This window comes from Copadichromis virginalis, linkage group LG16 (genome assembly GCF_057382275.1).
Source record: "Copadichromis virginalis isolate Kocher_CV1m ecotype Utaka linkage group LG16, C_Virginalis_male_GT1.1, whole genome shotgun sequence".
NCBI lineage: Eukaryota > Metazoa > Chordata > Actinopteri > Cichliformes > Cichlidae > Copadichromis > Copadichromis virginalis.
The window spans coordinates 27,586,101-27,602,469 of NC_140633.1; the positions used below are offsets into that span (position 1 = coordinate 27,586,101).

General features: G+C 43.4%; 1 protein-coding gene across 1 annotated transcript; it reads left to right on the forward strand.

Annotated features, from left to right (window-relative positions):
• Nucleotides 1–479: 479 nt before the first annotated feature.
• On the forward strand, nt 480–15,838 carry LOC146690984 (matrix-remodeling-associated protein 5-like). Its single transcript, XM_085434228.1, has 11 exons — nt 480–673; nt 847–976; nt 2,258–2,499; nt 2,715–2,866; nt 3,545–7,110; nt 8,231–8,372; nt 9,008–9,143; nt 9,461–10,651; nt 10,742–10,949; nt 11,679–11,900; nt 12,037–15,838. The coding sequence occupies exons 1-11, from the start codon at nt 480–482 to the stop codon at nt 14,173–14,175; spliced, it is 8,322 nt and encodes a 2,773-aa protein (XP_085290354.1). The 3' UTR covers nt 14,176–15,838.
• The last annotated feature ends 531 nt before the right edge of the window (nt 15,839–16,369 follow it).

Genomic DNA, 16,369 nt, shown 5'->3' on the forward strand with positions numbered 1-16,369 from the left:
ATGATTTACTTAAATTTTAACTATAGGTCGAAAAGCTTTCTCATGTTTAGCTCTATAGTTGGTCTGTTGAATTTAAATGTTTGGCGTTTTTATGTTAATTTTGCGATTGGGTGAGAGTAACAGAGCGAGCGAGGGAGAGGGCGGGAGTATTTCTAGCCTCCTAATGCGCCCTTTGACTTAAACCTTCATTCATATATCGCATCAGCCACACCGCTAACTACTTAAGCACACGCATGCGCGTCTGTATGTCTTATACTTAAATATCTCACCTTTAAGACAGGTGCGGTGTTCCAGCATGGCTCTGTGGCTTGAGTATAAGTAAAAGTGTGAGGAGTAGCACTGTGGTCTCTACTTAAAAAAAGGAAAGAGGTTATTTTGACAGAAGTTGTTGGAGAAATTTTGGTGCTCTTTGCTTCTCTCCATTATTCCTGACTTCCTTTTCCTCTTTTGCAGTGATAGTGTACTGTCTCCTCTAGTAAATGAAAATGAATCGGGGAGTGAATGTGCTTGCGGCTTTACTGGCTCTCCTGATGCTGGCACTTGTTGTGCCCACGAGCAAGTCCTGCCCCAGGACCTGTAATTGCTACCAGGCCAATGAAGTCCACTGCACCTTCCGCTCACTGCTCGCTATACCTCCCGGTCTGCCTGCACACACCAGACGCATAAACTTAGGGTATGGAAACACACATACATCCAAAAGAACAAAGTATGCTGCTCACACATATGTAACATATCAGTGATAACGAGCTAAAGCTTTTTTGGGTGTTTTTTATTCTTTTTTTTTAAATCAGTCAACACAGGAATTTTTTTTTTAAAGTATACAGATGGTGTTTTGTTCTCTGGCAGGTTTAACAGCATCAGGAACCTCCATGACAGGTCTTTGGCTGGGTTAAGGAGGGTGGAGCTTCTGATGCTTCACAGCAATGACCTCCATCATCTTCCAGATGCAGCGTTCAGAGACATGAAATCGCTACAGGTAAACAGGAAGAGGAGAAAGACAATACTTCTGACCTTTCTCACTGGGGTTAGTGAATCTAATTAAACAGAGAGTGGGCAGTTTTATATATAAAACGCCAAATTACAACAAACAGTCGCCTCAACACCCTAATGGGTAGGAGAGACAACATTTTGTGACAGTGGAGATAAAAAGTTACGATACAGTAGACCAGTAACATCTGAAATACTTGTAATTAACACTCTTAATAACACTCTAACTATGAGAGATTAACATTAAAACCGCTTGTCAAAGAAGGTTTCTGTTACTGATAACGCCAGTAATGTATGATTATCAAGATAAATAGTATTTGTCAAAAAGGTTTGGTGTAATTTAGAAACGACGCTACACTGATAAATGTGCCCAAATCCTGCAGTCATACTATTAATATTAAACCGATTCATTAGCTAAAGCTCTGATCTGCAAAACTAATCTAGAATTAATCAATCAAAGCGAACAGTCATCATTTCGTAGATTCAAAACGTCAGCATTTTTTTCCTAATTTCTTTATAAGTGATGCATAATTTAGCAATCATCATTCGTTTCACTGCTTGGTGACAGGAAACACACTGGACATTTGAGAAGCAACCTGAGGGCAGAGTTAGCAGTCCGTGGGGAAGTGATATTACTCAACTAGCAATTGTTCCCTTCATCTCCCAGGCAGATGCTGATATATTTGCCGTTCTGTGGTAATAGGATCCATATTTTCATGTGCTGACGTCTTCACATGCTTGATCCGTCAGCAGCTGGAACTCTTCCAGCTCAGTAGCCTCCCCAGAGGGCAGATTTAATGTAAGCCTCACAGAAACAAAATTCCACAACCTGATTTTCATGGTGCGCCTTCTTAAATTTCTGGTGGGATCTTCACACATGGCTGGAATAGCAATAGATTTCTTACAGTTTCCTTTTGGGGAAAGTGCTAAATTTTACATTTGGATAATGAGAAACCCCGCCAGTTCTAGGATATCCTTTTAGTTTGACCCGATGCACAGCATGAATATTTCATCTGGATATGCTGTCAGCAGTAGTTTTGTAAATGTTTTAACTATTTTCTTGAAATCTTTGCCTGTATTTTAAAAAAATTACTCAGGATAAGTTGTTTCTACTTGGATTTTTACACATCTCTTTATTCTCATGTTATAGACTCATGTTGCCAGCATGTGGTGTCCAGTAACCGACTTTTCTTTTCCTTTTAAATCAGCCTTAGATGTCTGTCCTAATCCTCCATTCCTTCTGCTCATTTCATTTCCTTTATTCCCACAGATACTAAAGCTAAGCTATAACAAGCTGAGAGAGATCTCTTCATCGCTGACCTTCTCTGGCCTGACCTCACTGCTCCGCCTGTATTTGGATCACAACCTCCTCCAGCACATCCACCCCCGGGCCCTGCTCCAGCTGCCTAGCCTCCGGCTGCTTCGTCTACAAGGAAACAGGCTGCATCAGTTGCACCCTCACACTCTATGCACATTGTCCCTACTGAATACATATTACTTTTCCACACTCAGGTGAGCTTGTACACTTCAAACATTCAATGTAATAATCAGTGCGAGGGAAATCTGGTTTTAAAAGTATAACCAGATTTAGTTCTGCTGGTAGTCCTGAGAGTGAGGGCAACACAGTAATTGTTAACTTAAATTCAGTCCAAGCAGCCATCTGCTTTGATTCAGACTCTGCTTTCCCTCTGTTTTCATATCAGTTTTTTCTTCTTCCCTTTCTTTAGACACCTGGACCTCTCCAACAACAGTCTAACCACCCTGCCCAAAGACGCTTTAGCAACAGCACCTCTGCTGGAAACTCTTATGCTGCAGGCTAATCCGTGGAGCTGTGACTGCAGGATGAACTGGTTTCTTTCTTGGACTCTGGCTCACCCAGGTGACTGCCATTACTGAAAAAATCATTTGTTTACACTTATTGTTTTGTCTCTCTAACGTGTTCAGAAGAAGAAATAGATAAGGTGAGAAGGAACATTGGGAACGGGCTGAGAAACAGAAGATTGTTTTGTTGATATTTCCACTTTATAAGCCGAGACCGAGAGCTGCATGCCAAAACCATTCATTTTAATGCATCTGGTTTTGTTATCTGAGAACCTTTGGCCACTACCGCCCTCCACCTGCTTTTTGTCACAAATTATTCATTGTTTCTCCCCATTATCTTCCAGTGTGTTTTGTGGCTGTTATTGAGATGTGAGAGAAAGCTAGGCCGTGAAATGTGTCTCATTGATATGCCAGACTTAACTTGCCATGACTAATCCATGATGACAGCACTGATGTGTGTCCACTGAAATACAGGCTAATGATTCCTGTGTAGTAATGAAGTGATGCATATTTCTGATTTATGTGTAAATTAAGTAACCATACCTAATTAGTAAGAGATATAAAGTGTAATGAATGCTTAAAATATGCTGCCATGACTAATAAATGACTATAATATGCAGTTATATGTTGAAAGAGCTAAAACGTGCTATTGTGTATTTGCATAGCTGCTATGACATTAGATATGGTAAGGCTGTCTTTTGTGATATCATTTTCTCTGTTTCCCTCTTTCAATTAGGCTTGATGAAATGTCCTGGTGGCCCACAGTGTCCATTATGTACATCCCCCAATTCACTTCAAGGGCAGGGCTTGCTTGAACAGACTGCTTTAACGTGCAATTCACCAGTGATCCCGTCTCCAGGAAAAGAGGCACCTTTAGGGACAGAACCCAGTGAAATTAAATCAAGTGAGACCTTCAGAGAGCCCTTAGGCAGTGCCTCACTGGGTTTGTCTGACCAGCAAGGGTACAGTGTTGATCTGAGTTGCAACATCACTCAATCATCCGACTCCCAAGATATTGCTCCTCCTCCAGATCTCTCCGTGTCCTCATCTTCTCCTCTTCCTCTTGCTCTCTCGCTCTCTCTGGAGTGCCCCGTGGAGAGACAGAGCTATGAGAAACTTTGGAGGATTCTGGCTTACTACAGCGAGACTGCAGTTCGCCTCGAGAGGGAGATCATGCTGAGTAAATCCCCAGCGTTGGCCTACCGCTATAGGCAGGCAGCAGAGACAGATGGATATTATCACACTGGAGTCAAAGCTTCTGTTAAAGCCAGGCCTCAGTGGTTAATGCAGCCAGCTATTAGCATTCAGCTAAACAGAGCGCAGTCTAATGGACATAAGGTTCAGCTTATATACTCAACAAGAGTTTCTGCTCATCTTGACCCTACCTCTCAACTCTCATCATCCTCTGCTGCTTCTCACCCTTGGGTGCTGATTTCAACTAATCATACTACCACAGCACTGGCAGCAGTAGCAGGCAGTAAAGTACAGCTACCCTGCCCAATTCTCACTTCTGGCAACCCCAAAGCACAGTGGATTCTCCCAGATGGATCTGAACTCCTCTCCCCCTCCAGCACCCTAGATGGCAGGCTCCGGGCTTCAGGCTTTGTTTTACTGCTACAAAATGTACAACTGTCAGATGCTGGGATTTACTACTGCGTTGCCAGGGCTGGAAGGGACGTAGATGTTCTTCCTCTGCATCTGGCAGTGGAGGAGTCCTCTGTTCCGCATTTAGGAGAGCAAGTGGGGCCTCCTGTCACAGGGACAGTTGGAGAACCTGTCAGTTTGCCTTGCAGGATGTCTGGTTCACCAGAGCCTTATTTAAGCTGGATTTTGCCAAATGGAAATGTGGTACGCCGAGGAACTGCTGTGCCAGGTGGACTCACCATAGAAACAAATGGGAGTCTCTATCTGCCTAACCCCTCCCTGAGGGATGGTGGTCATTACCGCTGCACTGCAGTCAACCACTATGGTAGAGATGCTCTGTCAGTGCAGCTGATATTAAATTCACAGCATATCCCTGCACTTAGGACTTCGTTTCCCAGAGGACCACAGTCTGCTGCTGGCCGGTCAACCAGGATAAGAGCTCCTTTATTACGTGACATGAATGAAGGATCAGGGGACGGAGAGGAAGTGGAAGAGGCGACTGTTGGAAATAGAAAACGCCCAGTGTCGTTTCAGGGACCCCCAAACAGACGCAATCCGATTGGAAACCCACGAAGACGTGGGCCTGTAAGAGAAGGCTCCCGGAGACGAGGCGGTGCAGCTTTTTCATCCACAGACCAGAGAAGAAACCTCTTTGAGAACAAACGTAGAGTTAGCACGAGCAAAAAAAAGATAGATCCGCAGAAATGGGCTGACCTTTTGGCTAAGATACGTCAAAGGACTGCTCTCGCTAATCGTGGCCAACTTATCACAACAGAAAAGCCCACAGCTGCACCGGTCCAAGAAGCTGAAGACAGAGTCACGATAGAACACGAGGAAGATGATGATACAGATAGAGGTAGAGGTCAGGCAGCAGGAGTGGAAGCAGAAACTGAAGGGTCGTCTGTTGATGATATAGTTCTTCAGGAGGAAGAGTTACAGCCCATTCAACCTGTTAACACAGGAAGCCCGACAAAAACAGAGATAAAAACAGAGACTGAAACAGACTCTGAGACAGAAGAAGGTACAGAGAGGTCAACAGAAAAACAGATAGAGAATGAGACAGACACACTCAGGCAGGCAGAGATACCGGGTTCACAAACACAGACAGCAGCAAACGCAGTGACACGGAAAGAACCGGTCACATCTTGTCCAGTGACAGGAACAAATGAAATTGTCCCAGAACCAGTTGAAGGAGATGAGCGAGAAGTGAACCCCAATCCATCAAGAACGAGACCACAGAATCCCCGACAGCGGTTCTTCCCTAATTTGGTGCCGAACTCCCGCCCCCAAAGACCTCGGAACTCACACAGGAAGATTGGACAGCGGAGACGAATCATCAACAGGCCCAGGGTGCAACTTTTGACCCCAAACCAACGTCCCCTGGAACCCACAAACCCAATAACCCCTGCTGTGACACCTGACACCACTACAAATCAAATCAATATGTTGTCACTGGTCTCAACAGCCACATCTGCGGGAATTTTGTCGACACAGAGAGACCATATTAAGACTGCTCCAAACGATGTTGCTCTGAATCTTTTTGGCTCTGCTTCATCATCTTCCTCCCCCTCACAGACTCCCTCCCCCTCGTATACAAACAGATACACACCTACAGCTATAATGACTCACTCAGGCAAGAGACCAGACAGGGAAGAGATACCAGACAGTGAAGAGTCCACTCTTTTCAGCACACCAGCACCCACTCATTCTAATTTTGTCATTTCAGAAACACATGTGCCAGGCACACATACCTTAGCACACAGTATACACAAACACACAGAAACACAAACAGCCTTAGGCAAGCATATTGACACACCCCCAAACAAACACAGTGAAAAGCTGGGGAAGAATTTTGTGAGCATACTATATCAGTCTTCCTCTCCAGCAACTCACTCCTCCCTTGTTTCAGTTTCCAGTGCAGCTACTGCAAAAACCATAACAAATCCTACAACTGCCCCTAAAAAGGTTTATTCTAATACAAATGCCAGCAGCTCTAAAAGTACATCTTCTGCTATGACTAATGAGTACAAGCTTCCCACAACAACTGCAATTAATCCTAGGACTACAAGTTCCACCATATTTGCTAGGACTATTATTCCAACATCTAGCACTACCAGACATACTGCAAGTGCTTCTACCTCTGCTACACCTATTCTTACACCTACTACTCCCGCTACTATTCCTGTAGTTGAACTCTTTACCACTACAATAAACCCTAATAATAATGCTTTGATTTCAACTACTACCGATACTAGCACTACTACTAGTAGTTCTTCAAACTCATTCATTGTTACGTCCCGATTTCTTAACCCTCCATCTACTGCTACTGCTTCTACTACATCTGAAACTACTAAAACTACTACTACTACTACCACTACTCCAACATTTACAGTTTCAGCCAAAATTCACTCAACTTCTAGGGCAGCTACGCCTAGCACACTTTCCAGTACCGCTGCAATAATGACATCAGCAAATACCAAAACATCATCCCGGGAGAGGCCAAGCATCGACCTAGCTGACCCCAGAGAGAGGCTTGCCTCTGGTGCTCCAAACCAGAGTCGGCCCCCCACTGACTGGAAAAACGCCGGCGCTAATTCAATTCCAGATTCACACAGCAGCAGGACTAACTGGTCCCCTTCATTCCCTGTGGCTCCTGGGGTGAGTCCAAATGAATTCAAATAACATTTCTATTTTATAGGTAGTGCTACCCAAAATGGGCTTTAAGGCAAGCACACACATACACACACACACACACACACACGCGCACACACACACACACACACACACACACTACAAAGAGAATAACAGCCAAACTAGGACCACCATTTGTTCTTTTCTAGTGTTAATTCAATTGCAAATTAATGTTTCCCCATTTTTACTTGCTTTTAGTCATTTAGTAATTTATGCAGTGGGTAATTTCTTTAAGTGCACTTTTAAATGTAATTTGCAGTTTATATACACACAACTCACATTAACATTTCTTTACCAAGTGAGTGCCTCTGATGCTCCAAACCAGAGTTGGCTGACCCAGAAAAAAACAACACACACACACACACACACACACACACTACACCCAACTCTGCAAGCCCTTGGGGCAAAATCTAGATCTCCAAACAGTCTAATCTCTATCCACATGACCTGCAATTAAAATTAAAGGATGTTTATGACAATTCTACAATTTCATGGATTCTCCAGAGCTCTGTCAGAGATCTAAAGAAAAAAACAAAATTAAAAACACGTGTTCCACAATCAATAGCATTATGTGTTGTTATGCATTATGTGAGTCTAATCCCATGGGATTTAAAGTAATCAATTGTTAATTAATTTACAGGCCTTGTTGGCAAGCCTCAGTAGATTAAAAATCTCAGTCCACCAACAAAAACTCTAAGTCTGAGATCACTGTGAAGCTATATTATATATCTTATTCCACAATATCACTATTTAATAAAAAAAAAAAAAAAAAGAGCAATAAGAAACATTTTACAAACTGGCAGTTTTTAATTAGCCCCTGTGAATCAGACTTTTCATGCTGATTCATAACTTCACAAATGTGTTTTAATTGGCCTGCTTGCTGTAGGTTGTTGGAAGCCCTCCAGTCACTGGCTATTTAGTTAAGAAAATGAAACTCAATGGCCAACCTAATTCAGGCCAACATAATGAAACATTTTAAACTTGTAAAGTTTAAAATGTTTCATTAGTGAATCCCAGATATCTTTAAAGGTTTGAATATTTTAAAGGAGTCAAATTCATTATCCTGTGATTTAATGTGCTCTTGTAGGCTCCAGTCGTGAGATCCAGACCAAGGATTGCAGACCCGCACGTCAGGACAGTGTCATTCCCAGCAGAGAGCACTGCCAGGCTGACTTGTGAAGCTAAAGGAGAACCAAAACCCACCATCACGTGGATTAAAGTCGCCACAGGTGTGCACACTGCAGCATGCATTTATTCTAACATACCTTAAACAAAACACCCTGAGCTATGTCAGTGTGTAATCCAGTTTACCGCCACTTTAAATCTGTTGCATAAACTCAAATCATGGAACAGGCTTCATGTTTATTCTTTTAATTTTGCTGGAAAACGCAGCAGTGCTTATTTCGCATTCACCAGTTTATTGCATATGTGCATGTCTGTATGGTATGGTCTAAAATCTATTGACTTTGCATTTAAAGCAGAGTAATTAAAGGTTTACACTCTGAGGTCACTAATGCTAAAGGAAATAAGCGTCAGCTTTAATATGTGCTATGAATGAATACAAACACATTTTACTGTGATGAAAAAAAAACCCCATTAACAACCAGCATATACACTGGCATGGACACAATAGGCTTTTCTCTAGCTTGCCATGTGGGAAAGACATCGCAAGCAAGTAATGGAACATTTTGTGCACTGCATCGCTGACTTTACTTCATGCTGTGCCATTTGGTGTGCCCCCGTTCCTCCTTTCCTCTCTGTCTCTTTCTCACCCTCTTAACGTTTTTCCTCACTCTCTTTGCTCGTTGCTTCTCTTTGTGTGCGTCTGTCTGTCTTACTCTCTTGCTGTATGTCTTTCACTCAGGAGCGGTGATGTCAGTCCACTCCAGAGCTCAGCGTTTTGAGGTCCTGTCAAATGGCACCCTTGTTATCCAGAATATTCAGCTGCAGGACAGGGGCACATACATCTGCAGTGCACAAAGCATGCTGGGTCGTGATAGGTGAGGTTACGGATATATGTTATGCATACAGTATGGTTGTGTAATGACAACAGGGCACAGTATTTTAATATTAATGACATCAGCCTACAGTAATGTGTAATTAAATTACTCAGCATAATGTATATTGTGGTGCAGTTATGCTTGTTGAGTCTGTTGTTATAACAGCAAACAGTGACATACGCAGTAATGCAAACCTGTATATATAAAGTATGATTTGGTGCCTCTTATGTGATTTCTGATAGAGTCATGCATTGTGTGTTTGCCTTTGCATATTTCATAAATTGAGGGGTTTTTTTTGCCCGTCTTCTTCATGGCAGGTTGCTAACGACCCTGGAAGTTTGGACTCGCCCCCCTCGTATGCAGCTGGCTAGTTACAGAGAAGCCACCATTCATCAGGGCGGAGAAGTGCACTTGGAGTGCCAAGCGGATGGTGTTCCCGCCCCTCTGCTCTCGTGGGTTCTGCCAGATCGTTCTGTCATGACATCTGCTGGCCCCTCCACCAGTCGAATCAGCGTGGACACGAATGGAACTCTTCATATCTCAGTAACTTTACCCAGTGACCGAGGAGTGTATCGCTGCGTGGCCTCCAACTCAGCTGGTGCTGCCAGCACCTCTGTGCGTGTACACGTGTCCTCGTTACCTCCGGTGATACAGCAACCCAGAGAGGAACACCTGCTCTTGTCTCCGGGGAGGCCAGTTTATGCTCACTGCTCAGCCCGAGGTGCCCCTCCACCAACTCTCCGCTGGCGAATCCCAGATGGGACCCTTGTTCGCCCATCCCAGTTTCTCCACGGCAACCTCTTTGTCTTGACCAATGGGACACTGCATATTCGAAAAGTCGGGCCAAAGGATTCTGGGAGCTATGAGTGCACAGCAAGTAATGCTGTGGGGACCGATAAGAGAACAGTGAAGTTAAAAATTGAAGGGGGAGCAGAAGGAGAAAGAAGACAGGGAGAAGTAAGTCATAAAGGAGTAAAAGCTGTTGCTACTGAAAGGCCACCTTCTTCATCACTCATTAATGACACAGGTCTGAGTATCTCTAACCAGCCCTCAAATCCATTTAGCTCCCCTAAATCTCCCTTGGAAAAATCCAAGACGTCGCTCACCTCAAGCTCTTCTCACTCCTCATCTAACCCTTACCGGTCCTCGAACTCATCACCTAAATTTAATAAAACAGTCACTGCCTCCCACACACACTTTACCAGTGTCAAAAAAACAAATTCTTCTTCCCTTTCCCCACCCTCCACGGGGTCAATAAATAAGAATAAAGTCTCACCCAGTATAACCAACACAAGAGTTGCTTCCCCTACAGACAGGAGAGCATCTACTGTTTTGAATCCCTTGCTCCTCTCCCCTTTTAGCAAAGCCCGTATTATTTCTACATCACCATCTAGTTCTACTGTCCCACAAGGGGGGATTTTACAGCTTCACTGCTCCGTAACTGGCAACCCAACCCCTATCATTATCTGGAGGACCCCCAGCAGGAAGCTAGTGGACCAGCACTTAAGGTACTGGGAATGTCCACATTTGTATCACTACATATGTTGTTGATTTTAATAGTACTTCATCTAATTTAATTATCTACGTTTGAATGAAAGTTTTGACCGGCGTTTGAAGGTGCATCCTAACGGTACCTTGTCAGTCCAAGCTGTAACGGAGAAGGATGCTGGAGACTACCTGTGCATTGCACGGAACAAGGTCGCAGATGATTATCGCCTCCTGCGTGTTACTGTAGCTGCGAAACCCGCCACGATTGAACCAAAACAACTGCTCACTCAGATGGTGTCAGTCGGGAAACCACTGAAGGTGAGCAGAAAAACAGAAATGTAATTAAATTGCAATTCTCAGCCGCTTCTGATGCAAAGTTTGTTTGATAAATGCACACAAGCGATTAATATTTTATTTCCAGTCTGTGTTTCTCACTCAATTTTATTTGAATCTGGGTTGTTATTAAGTTGTAGTGTTTGCACTGCATATTTCCCGTGAAATAATTCAATTCATTCATTCATTTGATGCTGTATTGTTTAAAATGTCTGGCAAGAAATGTCTAAATCTGAACTGTCCCTCTCTTATATAAGTTTACTGTTGAGTTTTAGAGTTATTTCGTGCCAGGGTTGGTACATTTGAGTCCTAAAGTTCAGGTTTTAAGTTGGGATCTAAAAATGTTTTATATTATTTGGGTCAAAAAAGAAAGAAAAACCTGCCGACGCATAAATGTGCAGCTATGAATCATCAGCAGTGTTTTTCAGCAGAAAATAAAGCACACATCAATATTTAAAGGCTTGGTGAAAAATGTCAAGAAAAAAACAAACAAAGCAAGTGTGGGCTTTTTAAAAATAATTATTTTAATTTAAAGATTTATGAGCTGTGTTTTAGTGTGAGTGTGAAATTTGTAGTGGCTTAGATGTGTTTTAGAGTGCAGCATGTAGTTGTTATTTATCATTTATAATGTTTCTTACGACTTCAGCTTTCATCCCAAACAAAAAGTCAACAACCTTTTAAATCATGCATCACTGGAACACTGATCCTCTGCAGGTGGACTGCCAGGCATCAGGGCTGCCTGACCCAGCTGTCCACTGGACCTTACCAGATGGAACCATGGTGAACAGCGTGTTGCATGGGGAAGACAGAGGAGGCCGAGAACAACGACTAATAGTGTTCAGCAATGGGACGTTACTGGTTCCAGCAGTAAGCGCTGGAGAAGGAGGAGAGTATACGTGTTACGCTGAGAATCAAGGCGGCCACGACACCATGAAGGTAAGACAAGTAATTTCTTCATCATTTTAATTAAAAGTCTTTGTCATGAGCTGCATGAGTTATGAGTGCTTTCAAACTGAAGCTTTTACACAACTAAAAACACTAAACAATTAAATCATCTGTTCATCCTTTCAAGGTCAAAGTAAAGGTTATGATGACATCTGTTCCAACTTTTACTGATGACAGAAGCTACCATGTCATGAAAGTACGCCAGGGAGCAACGGCCCGAATTCCGTGCCGAGCCACAGGAAACCCTACCCCTACAGTGACGTGGTTCAACCCTGCAAACCGTGTTATCCCACGAAGTTTAGGATCTGGTTATTATTTTGAACGAGTAGTGGTGGTTTCAAATGGCACTCTGGAGGTGCGCGTAGCTCAAAAGATCGACACGGGAAACTATACGTGCCAAGCAAGCAACTCAGCTGGGGAGAGGAGCAGGGTGGTCAGGCTTGAGGTGGAGACGCCTACCTATGGATTGCGTGGCCGAGTGGAAGGTGGAGGTTGGAGCAATAATAGTGGAACTGACACCAGATCAGGGGACAACATTAACAATGGGGGGATAATCCGCTATGGATTGTCTGGAATCACAGACAAGCTGCATAACAACAGCAGCAGCAATGACAACGATAATGAGAGGATAAGAAACATTGTACCAAGCAGTGGTGTTAATTTGGCAATCAGTAGCTCTAATCCTGTCCTTAAGAATGATAGTCAAAATGGATTTAACGGACTTGTGAGTGGAATTACAACAAAACTGAGCAGTAGCGTAATCAGCGTGGGGGTGAACCGTGCTAGGAATGTAAGCACTAAAGCAGATAATACTGGAATTAATATGAATAGACCTAGTATTATACACAACAGCAACAGTGTAGGTAACAGTCGCAGCACAGTTAGAGAAGGTAGTGCTGAGAGAAATCCTGCACGGAATATCAATGAAGTCATTGCAGGAAAGGCTAGTAATGACGCTAATACGAGCGGAGAAAATGGCAGGTTAAGTGGTAATTCGAGAAATGCTGGAGGCTTTAGTAGCACTGTGTCTAATAAAGCAGTTGGGACAAGCACACACAGAGGGGATGATTTTAATAGGAGCGGTAATCTAGGAAGGACTGACAGCAGAAATGGTGGTGAGTTAAGTAGTAATACTGATGCTAAAAACTCCCCCAACACAGTACTGGGTGTAGCAACGGCGGTGAAGCAGCAAGCAGTTAAAGGTCAAACTATTTTTTTGCCATGCCCTTCCCAAAATTCCCGTCAGTCGCGTCTGTTCTGGCTTCTGCCTGGGAATGGCATGTTGCCATCTCCCTACTATGGCAGTCGTCTTACTGTGCACCGAAATGGTACCTTAGAGCTGCGGGGTGTTCGAGGGAGTGATGGTGGTGTCTTGGTTTGTGTAGTGAGAAGTGAGAAAGGAGAGACAACAATGCGGGTGGAGCTGGAGGTGTCAGACCAGCAGGAGGAGGTCAGATCTCCACACAGGGTAGAAAGGGTTGGTTTAACAAAGGTGCCGCTCTCAAGAGGGTTAGTGGAATCAGAGCAGTCCTTAAGCTCAAAGCCAGCGTCACCTGTGCTTTACCCGAGAATCTCAGTTACTGAAAAGCCTCGGCAAAGTGCAGCGAGATTGCCTTCACCACCTCACCCAGTTGGCCCCCCATCCTCAACTGGCACTGCCTCAGCGCCCACTGTGATCACCCAAACAGCCTCTCTTGTGAGCATCATTAATGGAGAGACCCTTCACCTGCCTTGCCCTGCTTCTCAAACACCTGGCTTTACCCGCAGCTCATTCACATGGACCATGCCCAGTGGCAAGGTGCTGTCCCAGGGTGAGAGTGATGATTCAGGCCGTTACTTAGTCCAAGAGGATGGAGCATTAACAGTGCAGCAGGCCTCTGTGTTCGACCGTGGCACCTACACCTGCAGATCCACGAGTTATGACTCTTCCTCAGTTTCAGTGATCACAGTTCCTGTTATTGTCATCGCCTACCCTCCGCGCATCACAACAGGCCCCTCCCCTGTGACCTACACCCGCCCCGGTGTCGCTGTGGAACTGCCCTGCCTGACCATAGCAACACCCCGGGCGACAGTTACCTGGGAAACACCAGACCTGATGCAGCTGAAGGTCATGGCTCAGCCTCGCATTTATGGGAACCACTATCTTAGCCCTCAGGGTTCTTTAGTGATACAAAAACCGACAAGCATGGATACAGGATTTTACAAATGCACCGCCAAAAATGTGATAGGGGTGGACACCAAGGCAACCTACCTGCATGTTATATAACCGGATGAGATGACAATACACGCATACACAATGTCATGTAATAGAAACACAGAGACTTCACTTCTTTGTACTGGTGTATAACCTGTTTGAGTGCTTACACTCTGTGTCCCTGATGCCCAAAGAAACTGCAAACCCCTGTGTGGGAGATACTGATAACTCTCAGAAAGGACACATTGCTGATATACAGTTTATGTCTCATTTATGTATTTGAGGTTTTGAATCAGGGGTTGAAAAACAGGTACAATGTTTCATGCAGGTGGTCTACACATTTGGTGTCTCACTGGTGTAAATCCTGTTTTTAATTAGTGCTCATTTCATCATTGTGGCAAAAATGCTGCATTTTTTCCTGCAGAAATGGTCTTGTTTCTCCACCGTGTGCTAAAATGTAAGAAAGGGGGAATAAGAGCAAAATGAATTGTTCACCAATACAATAACATCTTTTCTTTCTGTGTTTATTTGTAAAATGTAAAAACATTTTCAACCCTCGTGTGAAAGATCAAAATGCGCTATATCCATTTAACACCGGCTCATTATTTAGCTTTATTACTTTACATTTCTGCTCTAACACTGAACAACAATGTACTGCACAATGTAGTATAGCAATTTCACACTATGCACTGTGGCCCTCGGCCTTTTTAGACATGACCTTACCAAGGTGCATGTTAGCAAATGGATTAGACATTAAAAAGTCTTTAAACCAGCTGACTCTCTAGTCCAAAAACTGTGTAACATCCATTTTGCTCCATTTTGCATTGATAATAACACAGGTTAGTTCACTGCTGGTGAGTCGCCCTCCTATGAGTGGTTGGTCTGAAACTGGAGCATTTCCAGTAGCGAGAGTACAGCTGATGTAAGCCGTCTTTATCTCTGTGCTACATGTGATAAACAGCAACTTTTTTGCAATTTATATGTTAAACCGCTTATCTGCCGATAACGTTCTGCCAGCGACGCCACACAGCATCGCACAACATGTCAGTTTTTCCTTCACAACTGTTTCCATTCACATAGGTACAAATGTAATGTCACATAATATGATTGTGTTACATCTGTTGTATATTTTAAAAAATGTTCTTCTTGGGTTTAAAAATGTCATTTTAAAATGTTGTATTTTCATGTGCTAACTAGGTTGGATTTGTTGCGGTGGTCTATATGTAACAAACCAGGAAAAAGAATCGTATTTGGCGCCATTATTTGCACTGAACTGCTTTCGTTAAAGCGTTCACAGGCATGTTGATGGAGGGCTTCAGTGTTATGATCTACTCGAAAAAGCAGATTCTTCAGGACTTTGTACTCACCTTCTGATTCCATTACATTTTCACAGCACTAATGGAGCCGAACATATGGTACAAAACATTTATGTTTCAACAAAAGCCAGTTTTTGAAGAGTAATGTTCAGGATTATTGTGATATTAACTACTGTATAGATGTCTGTCGGTACAAGCACCTGTCTTACGCCTGTGCACAAAGCCAGGAAGTCATAGTTATATGTAGTCACTTAATCATTTTTTAAAAATATTGTCCTTAAATTATTTGCCTTGTACAAACTCTGTTGTTAGACAGTCTTAAAGGGAGAATTATTATTAGATATGAATATGTTTGAAGTCTCACTTGCCAGTGATGAATGCTTCCTAGACTTTTAACACCTTCATTTTATAAATAAAAATGGGAAAAAATGAAATGTCAGTGGTTGAGTTTTGTTCTGAAAAGCAGCACGGTGCAGACAAAGAGCGAGTGCTAGTTTTTGGAGTTAGAAGGAAAAAAGAAAACACCTCGTGGGAGGGTGGGAGCGCAGAAGGAAACTTTTCCTTGAGTGTATGATGAGAACAGAAACTCCTTATCCGTGGCTCAGCTGTCAGACGAGGAAATGGGGTCTTAACAGTAGATGAGACACATGTTGATGACATCATATTCGCCTCTCTGGGAAATGCAATAAAACTCCCAACAGCCTGCAGAGCAGCTCCACACGCCACCATGCATGAGCTCACACCTGGTGTTTACACTGGGAGTCCAGTAAATAGGCGATGAATACTTTTGATTAATCCTGACCTTATGTACTGTATATACGAGCAGTGTGACGGTGCACTATATTGGCCATTAGTATAAAAAAAAGTTATTGGCAGGCAGCTAGAGTAAGGGAAAGCGAAGGAGTGCGAGCAAAATACCTCTGAACTACTGCCAATGCCAAAACTGACGA

Coding starts and splice junctions, on each gene's coding strand:
- LOC146690984 (XM_085434228.1), top strand. CDS start 480: ATGAAAATGAATCGGGGAGTGAATGTGCTTGCGGCTTTACTGGCTCTC. Junction 977..2,257: donor GAGACATGAAATCGCTACAG/GTAAACAGGAAG, acceptor TTATTCCCACAG/ATACTAAAGCTAAGCTATAA. Junction 10,950..11,678: donor CAGTCGGGAAACCACTGAAG/GTGAGCAGAAAA, acceptor GATCCTCTGCAG/GTGGACTGCCAGGCATCAGG.